General features: G+C 48.3%; 1 protein-coding gene across 1 annotated transcript in view; it reads left to right on the top strand.

The window, feature by feature from the left end:
* Positions 1 to 852: 852 nt before the first annotated feature.
* LOC104524458 (myotubularin-related protein 4) overlaps positions 853 to 11,307 on the top strand; it is a gene marked incomplete at both ends in the record, with an annotated part of 21,871 nt that continues 11,416 nt past the window's right edge. The window contains 5 exons of the mRNA XM_010167342.1: positions 853 to 942; positions 3,354 to 3,470; positions 4,162 to 4,244; positions 4,780 to 4,946; positions 6,340 to 6,436. Coding sequence (XP_010165644.1) covers positions 853 to 942; positions 3,354 to 3,470; positions 4,162 to 4,244; positions 4,780 to 4,946; positions 6,340 to 6,436 — 554 coding nt within the window. The remainder of the gene's footprint in view (positions 943 to 3,353; positions 3,471 to 4,161; positions 4,245 to 4,779; positions 4,947 to 6,339; positions 6,437 to 11,307) is intronic.

Genomic DNA, 11,307 nt, shown 5'->3' on the forward strand with positions numbered 1-11,307 from the left:
ACCTTCCCTGGTGGGATTTAAAAGACGAGTAGACAAGGTGCTCAGGGACATGGTTTAGAGGTGGAATTGGTAGTGTTGGGTTTATGGTTGGACTCGATGATCTTAAAGGTCTTTTCCAACCACTGTGATTCTAAGGATGGTGTGTTCAGGCTCTGTGTGTCCTCTCAGACCACTTCTCTGAGGCCTCTGTGGGCTTTCCAGGGTTTCCATTGGAGCAGGTTGGACACATTCAGCTGCCCTGAGGATGAACACCCTGCTTGGGTGCTGTCACCACTCAGTAACGCAGGTTGGGAGTTGTGCTTCGATGCAGTTGTTAGAGGGTTAAGTTTCACACTTGCGTATTCTCCTCAAAAAGCTTCAGGCTCTTCCCAGATTTCTTTGGGCTAAGAGGGAAAATAAAAACTCCCAAGAGAAAGCAGTCTCTGAACATAAGAGGAGGAGGAGTCTGGCCTCCAGTGGATGGTAACCCTCTGTGTGACGGTGTTTCTGCTGTGGTGCCACAGCGAAGGGAATGAGGTTACATTTCATGTGACAAATTACTGTCACATCAGTCCAAAATCCTGTGTGTGGTCAGGGTGTATCTGCTTGGCTTTCCAAGTACCACACAGATGGAAGAGATGGGACTTGGAGACCTGCTTTGGTCTTTCACTGTGCTGTGGGTATCCTGCAAACTGCTGGGGTCCTGCAATGCAGGGAGTATGGCCCAAAAGCAGAACAGGCACTTCCATGCACAGGTCTGGGGGATCCCCAAGGTATTGGGATGCCAAGAGTATCCAGCAGCTTTGATTTTTGTCTTTTCATGACATGCACTGTCTGGGGCCTGTCTCAGCGTGTGTTTTGTTTGCAATGCAGGGTGAGGAAGGCCCTCCCAGTTTGGAGTATATCCAGGCCAAGGACTTGTTCCCCCCGAAAGAGCTTGTGAAGGAAGAAGAGTCATTGCAGGTAAGGAAGGAAGAAAACCATCTGCTTTGGGATGTGGGAGGCTCAACTCTGGTGTGGTGTGAAACCTGAGGGCAGTTCTCCAGCCCAGGACATGTCCTGGACACCACGGGCTCGCTGGTGCTGTAGGTCCCATTTGGATCAGTGGGTCCTTCCGTGTGCGTGGAGGCTGCTGACGGCAGTTCCGTGCGCCCTGGCCCTGCCGAGACGCTGCGATCTGTACAGCACTGCATCTGCTGCTGGGAGATAGGGCTGGAGCATGATGCAATACCAGAGCCAGCCTGGGCATTCCCTGCCCTCCGCCTGTGCAGACAGCGAGAAATAGTGACGCTGCCTGCGTAGCAATCCGCAGCAGGGAATGCTCTCGGGGACAGATCCAGTCTCAGGGCCAGGCTGTGCTCTGCGTGCAATCACAAGGGCTGATCTGGCCCTAATACACCGTGCTCCTGGCATTTTCCTGCTGCAGAGCTGTTGGAAAGATAAACCTCCATCTGGTGCCAACCTCCTGCTGCAAAAGGCCCTTGAAAGACACCCGGGTACTGTTGCTGCTGCGCAACAAGGACGGTGTTGTGAGCGCTGGGAGCCAAAACCTCCTGGTATTGGGTGCTTCCTTCCACTGCTGCCTTGTCCCTGTGCTCATCATCCTCCTCCTCTGGTTGGAGCCAGGCTCATGTTGTATGTTCTCGCTGCTGCTGCTGCAGTGTTTGAGTTTGCTCTGTGATTCACTTCATCTTGGTAAATGTTGGTGATAAAAGCAAGGACTGAAACAGGGCAACGGGAGGATTGAGCGGAAGGAGCAGACACGGGCTGAGGAGCTGCACAGGGTCAAGGCTGCAGCTCTGCAGGAGGTGAAGCTGCTGAGATGAGTCTGAGCTGAGACTGCCCGGAGAAGAGCAGGATCTGCTTTACCCTTCTCTGTGGAGGACCGTAAAGTTCACCCCTCCCAGAGGGTAATTTGTGTTCAGTAAATAGTTATTCTGAAATCTAAAAGGACGCCGTCAGCTTGATAACAAGCTGTGTTCAGACACCTGCCAGTTTATTCCAGGATTTCCCTCTCTCAATTCTTTCCCTCTCTGTTCTTGCAGTTTTACCATCTCGTTTCTAATCCGTCTCCCTTCTGTTGCTGTGTGAAAGAGCCACGTAAGCAGAAGAAACACATGCCAACTAAAACCAGCTCTGGCCAGCATGCATAAATAAACTGCAGAAATAAAGAGAGTATATTCTGTCAATTAACATTTCTAAAGAGTTTTCAGACAGGTGCCAGTCTCAGGTTGTTATTTTTGCACAAATAACTGAAGAAGGGAGTTGTTAGTACAGTTGTCACTTGTACGTGAAGTCTGAAATCCAGGAAATTCAGTTTTTAAGCAGCAGACACCCAAGCCACAGAAACAGCTTCGAAAAAAAAAGGCAAGGTGGTCTGACTTGTAGTAATGACAGTGTAATGAATTGTTTCTTCACGTGCCCTGTCTGGCTGAAATGATAAATCTTTGTGACATTTTCCCATAATTGGTTGCCAACATCACCTGGTGCAGGTGGCATTCAGGGAACAACGAGGAGTCCATGTAGCTAAGGAAAAAGGAGCCTGATCAGTTTTAGGCTGGTCTATCCTTTTTTCTTTTTTTTCTTTTTTTAATGCAAGAAAAGAAAAGTCAAACTTGTCCATCTGCCAGGTTCCCCTGTTCTAAAAATAGCAACAGCATGTCCGGGCTGATGGGTAAGAACAGACTCGATTATCTGGATTTTTTAACAAAAACTCTAATACAGGTAACTTCATCACAGCTTCCTCAGTTGTACAAATCACTGTACACAGAGATTCCCTCTGAGCCTTGTCAGCAGAAATTGGGCAACTCTTTGCTTTGTTTACTTACCTGGACTGGTGGCACTGAGTCTCCTAGTGCTGCCGAGAGCCCCCTGCACTTAATGACGCAGCAGGATCGCGTATGCAACACGGGCAGAGGATTCTGATGGTGTCAGTCTCTGCCTGGAGCTGTGCAGAGCTCTCCCCAACCTGTCTGAGCCAGCCTGAGGTTGTGTCCTTTATTCTGCCACATGTGCCAGGGCCACCTTTATCCAGGGACTGGAAATCCCTCTGCCTCCATGCAACACCCTTGCTGCCAGATGCCCAGCAAGGTGTGGTGTACGGAGTGTTCATGGTCACACCTCTCCTCTGTGGGTAATTATCCATCAGGAGGTGCTCAGTGGCTCCTTGGAAGAAGATCCATGTGGTGGGGCTGGGCAGTGGGTACCAGTGCTGTTTCATGCTGTTGCCTGCTCTTGGTAGATGAAGAACACGTTGCTGTGAATGATTTCCTGCGGGAGATGCTCTGCGGAGGCAGGAGGAAGAGTGGCTCTTGGCATTGATGGTGCACAAAGTACTCTGCGTGTCTCCTGAATTAGTGATGTTTCCCTTCCAGGTCCCATTCACTGTGTTGCAGGGTGAGGGGGTGGAGTATCTTGGCCATGCAAACGATGCTGTGATCGCCATCTCCAACTACCGGCTTCACATCAAATTCAAGGATTCTGTGATCAATGTGAGTCTGGATCTGTCTGTTCCTGCTGCCTGAACCATAATCTCTCCTAGTATTTTGAGGGGATTTGGGGAGGGGGCATAAGCCATTTCTGTGGTCTGTGGCCTGGGAGCTGTGCCTCTTGAAGGACACCAAGCCTGATGCTGTCTGTAATTGCTGCTGATCATGCAGTTGCTGTTTTGCTGCTGCATTTTGGTGTGTCGATGAGATTTTTCCTTTGGATAATAATTAGATCTTTCCTTTGCTGTTCTCTTTAAATTTAAGCATGAAATTTGGCAAGTTTGAGACTGTTAAGATTTTTTTCAGTCCAACTTTAATGAGGCTTCTACCTGGAGACCATCAACTGCGAGCCAGACAGTGCGAGGCTGAGACTTTCTCTCACTGTCTTGACTTGTCATCTTTTATTGGTGCTTTTCTTTGGCTCAGTTACCTGTGCCTGTGTGGATGGGATTTAGTCAGTAACTGTCCCCAGGTGGGAGACTACCCAGGGACAGAGCAGAAATCAGGATAGTAATTGTTGAAGGAGCCTCTACACTGGGTCATGAAGCTTCATAAACCTTGGAATTTGTAGTTTGAACTAGAAGCTCGTGACTGTTGACAGAGCCACAACTGTGCGATGGGCCTGCAGGGAAGGCTGCTGTGTCTGCTGGGTTACGTGGTGTCTCTTGTCATGCCCCACATCTGTCCCTCGCAGGTGCCTTTGAGGATGATGGAAAGTGTGGAGTGTCGGGATATGTTCCAGCTTCACATCGTCTGCAAGGACTCCAAAGTGATCAGGTATCTGTTTCACTGCTGTGTTGCAGATGTCAGTGCAGGCCGGTTGCCATGATCAGCTCTGGTCCCTCCCTTGGTGCTGCCATTGGAATTGGGCTGTTCCTGGCCAAGGTTGCAACAACCTGGTACTTCCTTGTGGAGCCAAATGTGCAGGGGCCAAATGGATGAGGACAGACTCTTCTCAGTGGTGCCCAGTGACAGGACAAGGGGCAATGGGCACAAACTGGGACACTGACAGTTCCAGACAAACTTAAGGAAAAATTTCTTTCCTGTGAGGGTGCCGGAGCCCTGGGACAGGCTGCCCAGAGAGGGTGTGGAGTCTCCTTCTCTGGAGATGTTCAAACCCACCTGGACACTTTCCTGTGTGACCTGGTGTAGGGACCCTGCTTTGGCAGGGGTGATCTCCTGAGGTCCCTTCCAAGCCCTACGATGCTGTGGTTCTGTTCCTTTTCCTGGTTGAGTGGAGCAGAGCTCTGTATCTCTGCACCTTGGCTGGATGAGCATACCCACTGAAGCTGATTTGCATTTGGTTTTGCAGGTGCCATTTTTCCACCTTTAAGCAGTGCCAGGAGTGGCTAAAGAGGTTAACTCGAGCCATTGCCCGCCCTGCTAAGCCTGAGGACCTCTTTGCATTTGCCTACCATGCGTGGTGCTTAGGAGTCTGTGTTGATGAGGAGGATCAACATGCACATCTCTGCCGTCCAGGTAAGCTCCTGCCCTGTCCCTTTCCTGCTCTTCTCTCCAGAAGCACTGCAGTGCAGTTTTGTCTGGCTATGTTTTAAGCTCTGCTGTAGCCATAGCTCAAGTTGATCTTGCTGAGAGGCATCCTGTGTCTGGTGTAGAGATCCAGCTGATGGCCAGGTGCAGCTGGATAACAAGCACAATAGAAGGAATAATAGTAATAAAGACAATAAGAAACGTTCTGAGCCAGCAACACCTAAGCAAGCAGCTTTTCCCTTTCTCCTTGCAAATGGAGAAAACATCCCATACTTTAGTGCTCTCATCATGATGATGGAGAGCTCAAGCAGGCTTGTCCCTAGGTGGTCAACATCATCAGCTTTGAGGCAGCATAATTATGAGTCCACCTGCCTCTCTTCTTCCCACACCTAGAGATGTGATGACATTCCCATGGTCAGGTCTGCAGAGGTGTCTGGCTCGTCCTTACACAGGCACAAATCAAATCTTCCAATCCCTGAAGAGAAAAGCAGAGCTGTGATGGTGCCCTCGTGTGGATTGGGATGAGTTTCCCTTCTCCAGGAACACAAAGTTCACTTGCAGTTGCTTTGTCTTTAAATAGCTTCAGCATGAATAAAAGGGGATTAAAATGAGTGCCAAACCTGGCTTTAGACTTAAAAATGTGCTGGTGTGAGAGAAGCAGTAGCCTGAATGAGATGTCCAAACACAGGTTGGGATGGAGGGATGAATAGTACAGCTGAAAGAGATGCCAAAAAGAAGCTGATAGAGAAAAGGTCAACATGTTCTTACCTGTCCCAAACACCAGCGAATAGGAGATGTTTGCTCTGTCTCTGCTTCAGAGAAAGGATTGTCTCTAGTATAAATAAACTTATCTGTGGAAGTTGTTGCTGCAGGATGTGAATGAAGAGCTTTGCAGGGTTTATTTATTAACAACATTGGACATTTGAGCAACAAAGACATCCAGGATTTGAAGGCGAGACTAAAACATGAGAGAGCAAACCCTGAGTCAGCCTCTGAGAGAGCAGTCTGGAAAAAGGAGCTGCCTGGGGTGGGTTCTCCATACTCCTCTGCCACGGGGTTCCTGACATCCCCTTTGGAAGCCATCTCTGCCAGAAGGGCAAAAGAGGATTAAATTAACCCCCCACACTCCACATTGATGTGGGAAGGCTGTTTCCAAGCCACTCTGTGCCCTGAGATTGAGAGGTGATCTGGCTTTACAAAATAAGGAGAAGAACCCCTGTGAGGGACAGATCTTTTTGGCTTCTGAAGCAAGATCCCTGCCATCCCTGTCCTGTAGTTTCTCTCCAGCCTGTGATAGTTGCTGTGGAGCTGCCACTAACACGTGTAGAGTTCATCAGTTCTGCTCAGCTGTCAGTAAATACCCCGTGTTCTGCTCTTCCAGGAGACCATGTGAGATACCGATTTGAGATGGAGCTGGTGAGGATGGGCTTTGATTTGCAGAACGTCTGGCGTGTCTCTGACATCAACAACAATTACAAGTGAGTGTTTCACCACCAGGTTCTCTCCACTTTCCCTTTTCCTTACCTTCTTCCCTTCGCAATCCCTGTGCAGAGCAGTGGATGAGTCAGACTCTAGCTAATCCTCCTTCCTGGCCTTGATAACTCTCGGGCAGGTCAACATATGAGCCAGATCCTCTTTCTTTCTGCCTTTCACATAATGGAGTAGAAACATCAGAGCTAGCAGCAACTGTAAATGCTGACTCCAGTAGTTTATAATGTGGTGGCCATAACTCTTCCTTGAAGACCCTCTGGAGTCTTGGAGGAACTGTCTACTGTAGGGTCACCTTTCTGGTCAGTCATTCTCTCTAAAATGCTCATGCTAGATGAAGTGAAAACCATGAAGTTTTCATCAAGTCAGGCAGCTGTTCAGCTCTGAGAAACTGGGGGTGAGACAGTGGTGGTGGGCTGTCAGGATGTTCAGAAGTCTGGGGGATGAGTGAGCTGGTGCAGAAGAAGCTGAAGGGTGACCCACTTGCAGCCTACAGCTGCTGCAAGGGCGGTTGCAAAGCAGATGGAGTGAAACTCTTCCGACAGTGGCAGATAATTGAACAAGAGACAATGGCTACAAGTGTCAGCTTGGGAGGTTCAGACTGGACATGGGAGGAAAAAAAAACCATTCCCCAGGAGGGTGGTGCCATGCTGGGACAGATCCCAGAGAGGTGGGGCTTCTCCCTCATGACAGCGCTTCATCTCAGATGATCTAGTGTTGGGGGTGGTTCCCTGCGAGCAGGAGGTTGGTGTTGGAGATCTCTAGACTAAAGTCTTTCCCACCAGCACATCAGTGATTCCAGGCTGTCTTCTACTCCTGGAGAAGATCACAGGAGCTCTGGGAAAAGTGCTTCTGCATTCTTTGCAGCAGGTGGCATTAAGCCAGCAGGATTTTATTCAGCTTTGACATACTCATTTCCGCATTCCCTATAATCCTTTTCTTGAAACAACTGGTATTCCTCAGTCTTGTCTCTTACGTCTCAGGCAATAAAAGCATCCCCCATCACCTATATGTCGACCAGTTCCAGGTCACTGGTTCCTTGTGGACACCAGGAGAGCCTCAGGCACGCTGGCCCAGGGAAATCCCGGTGGAGTTTTGCACTTCTGCTGCCTGTTCTCTTCTCTCTCCCTCAAGAATCCAGGCAGCAAGCACTAGATTTGGGGGCTGATTGACAGTTTCTACTTGACCATTCTGACCACATTGTTGCTTTTGAACCATTAACATGACTTTGGTGGCATTTATGCAGTTTCTCCAATGATGGGAAATAAAGATTGTTTTCCTGAACTGTTCAGTTTTGGAGAGCACAACCTGTAGGTCCTGCCCTAGGTGGAGTCTCTACGTGACTTTGAGAGCCGTCCAGCTTTCTCCACTGCTCAGTTTTGGGATGTGGTTCCCTCTGACTCTTTCAGAAAGTTCAACCTAGATTGACTATCCATGGCCAGTAATACACAGCAATTAGCCAACTTCTCTAAAGACAGATGTTTTATTTCCAACCAAACCAGGAAAGAAAGAACTTGAAACAACCCACAGCAGCTGGATGCAGGCCTGGCTTTGCTTCCCTCCATCTGCCAAGTTCCTACCTGGGGATCCTGGCAGGTCGCAGCTTCCTGCAGACATCCCGAGATCTCACAGGTGATCTGGTTTGCTTGTGCAACTCAGAAACCAGTTCTTCTCTCTTGCTGCTTTGGGGAGTGTGTCTTTAAGTCCTGCCCTGGCTTTTGGTCATTACCACCTGCCTCTATTCACAGGAATCAGGTTACTTTTTAACTATTTATAGTCCTTTTATCTTTTTATTTCCCAGCGTTGGCAAAACTGTCTTGTTAGAGACAGGATACTCCAAGGTAATGACTTTGTTCATTGTTCTTCAAGTCATCTCCTTATCTGGAAACTATTATCTTCTTCCTGGTGACAACCCTTGTAAAATTAGAGCGATACAAGCATATAATAACCACTCCTTCCATCTTGATAAAAGTTACTATTTCAGCATGCAACGATAAGAAAATTATGACATGATCTCTGCAACTCTCACATCTTCAGTGATCTGTGTAGCCAGAGAAATGGGCACATTCTGGCACTCCCCAGCTGGTGCATCCATTCTACCCAAGGGACGAGTTGTTTCATATCAGCCTTGGTGCTGGAGGGTTTGGTGCACACCTAGTTCCTTCAGAAAGGAAGAAACCATTCACCTTGCCTTCAGCGTCGATGCTCCTTTGTAGCTTTGATCTTTTCACAGTTGTGGTTTTATTTATTTTTGTCTTTATGAGGAAACAGTTGCCTGGAGTTCCGTGTTACAGGTTTAGAGCTTATGTTTCCTGCTTGTTTCTGTGACTGTTCTTAATTCATCTTTTGTCTTATTTTGTTACAATTCTCTCCAAATTTTCATACTATCTTTTGCTTTTATGGGAAAGGTGATAATTAGGTTCTTGCTTGTATTTGCCATGTGTAGACAATAAGTCTACAAGGACTGTTGGGGGTGAGCCCCATGTTTTTGCACCCTGGTCTGGCTGTCTTTGTGGTAAGAAGATGTTGGTCCTTGTCCGTAGGCGTGGCCTGTGCTGGTTGATGTGCTTGTGGAGTTAGAACCACCTTTTTCTGGCATCAAACCTCCCAGTTTCAAAAATTTCATCCTGTGTTTGGGGTCAGCGTGATCCCAGGGGTGTTTTGAGCTGCCCTTCCATGACCTGCATCACTTTGTGTTCATCTCTTTTCCACATGACACACGAGTGTATCGCGCAACACAGGGACAAGTGTGATTCCTCTGAGGAATCCTGGGATTCCTTCCTGGGAGGAAGTTCTAGACCCCCAGGAGATCTCCTCTCAGTCTCTTCTCCAGGCTGAACAAACCAAGTCACTTCAGCCTCTCCTCACACCCTTCCCCTCTAAACCCTTCCCCAATGTTGTGTCCCTCCTCTGGACACTCTCCAGGAGCTTTAGATCCTTTTTCTCCTGTGGTGCCCAAACTCCCCCAGTGCTGGAGGTGAGGCCGCCCCAGTGCAGAGCAGAGCGGGACCATCCCCTCCCTGGCCCGGCTCGCAGTGCAGTGCTGGGTGCCCCCAGGACACGGGTGTCCCTCTGGGCTGCCAGGACACACTGTTGGCTCATGTTCAACTTGCCATGGACCAGAACCCCCAGGTCCCAGCTTAGGACCAAGGAAGCGTTATGTACTTCTGTATTATTTGGCTGGTGGCACCAAGAAGCAGCTGACCCTGCCTTTATCTCATCCATTACCATGATGTTTATGTGTTTTATGTGGAAGCAACACGAGTCTCCTGTGGCAATTTCTGCTCTCGCAGCCTTTCTGCATCTCTTCCAGCCTCTCGTGCATGTCATTGCTCTTGCTCCAGTGGTGGGTAGTGTAGCCCCCATGCTGTCCTGTTTCTCTTTAGGCTTAGGATTTGAGTCCACTCACATTCTGTGTTATTTGTTGATGCTGGTAACTTTTAGCCTCACACTTTTTTACCTTCACATTTTCCTGGAACTTACCACACTGGTCAGTAGCTCAACCTATTCCAGTCTTCCTACAAAACTTGTACCCTGAAATTTAGGGTACCACTAATAATCTTCCTTGTATCAAGTTTATAAGATGGTATTAAGCCAACATACTCATTCATCCTGGCTTTTCAGTTCTTTTGCTTTATTTTTTGGAGTTCTAACCTAGAAGCATAGGTCTCTGTCTTGATCTCATTGCCTTTTTTTACACACCCCACTTAAATTTGGCTTAACTTCTTCAGGCTGTCCTGTTCCCTACCTGAATTTTATTGAATTCTGTCTTATTGTTTTCCTAAGGCTACAGAGGTTTAGTGACTTAACTCTTAGATATTCTCCTGGACCTCTCCTGTACTGACTCTCCCTAATTTTTAATTTAAGACATCTCCCATAATGTTTCTTCTGAAGTGCCAGGGAACTAATTCTATTTTCATTTCGATGAAGCCCATTTTTCCTGTATAGACTCAGCTATTCCAAAAGTTCTTCCAGATCTTAATAGGTGCCAACCCTCTTCCACATACCTTTATTCTCAGTCACACTTTATTCTCCTCTAATTTCCTGACCAAGTTTGCACATGGAATCTGAGGCATTTCAGAGATGTCCAAGACGAGACATCCTACCACAGACATCTTGGTCTTCAACTTCTTACCTGACAGCTTTAATTTTTCTTCCTGGATTCCCCTTCCACACCCTGTTGTTTTTATCCCATAGATCTGCCTTGCCTTCTGCCCGGGGCTTTCTGAGAAGCTGTCTAGACACCATGTGAAGTGTCATCCTCTAGCGTGGCAGGCAGGCAGGCCCTTGCTAGCATCACAGACTAAAGGATACTAAGGTCTGTGTCGTGCCTGTCCCCATCAGCCGGGACAGCCTGGATTCAGCTTCCCCTCTGGAGCTTCCCAGCTGGATAGTTTCACCCCCCTCAGTTGATTTTCCATCTGCCCTGGAACATTCTTTCTAAATGATGTAGGTTACAGCCTAGAGCTGGAGCTGCTCTTTGATGTTCCTTGTCATGTAGGGCTCTGTCTGCCTGAGCCGCGGGAGCTCGGCTGGGCCAGCATCCAGCAGTGCTTTGTCTCTGCAGCCTGTGGCGAGTGGCAGGGGCAGGATGGCAGCTGCAGTGACCAGGAAACCCCTGGATTTTCACCTGTGCTTCATTTTACTCGTATTGCTCTCTCCCCTTCTCATAAGTACTTGCAGTTGGGTTTTTAACATTTTTCTTGGGATTTAAGCATTCACAATCTTGTTGCTTTTTCCCATCTCCTCCACTCCCCACCTACTGAATTTCCCTTTCAGCCCAACTGCTTTACAGAATCACAGAATCACAGCATGGTGGGGGTTGGAAGGGACCTCAGGAGATCATCCAGTCCAACCCCCC

Source organism: Antrostomus carolinensis, unplaced genomic scaffold (assembly GCF_000700745.2).
Source record: "Antrostomus carolinensis isolate BGI_N321 unplaced genomic scaffold, ASM70074v2 scaffold27334, whole genome shotgun sequence".
NCBI lineage: Eukaryota > Metazoa > Chordata > Aves > Caprimulgiformes > Caprimulgidae > Antrostomus > Antrostomus carolinensis.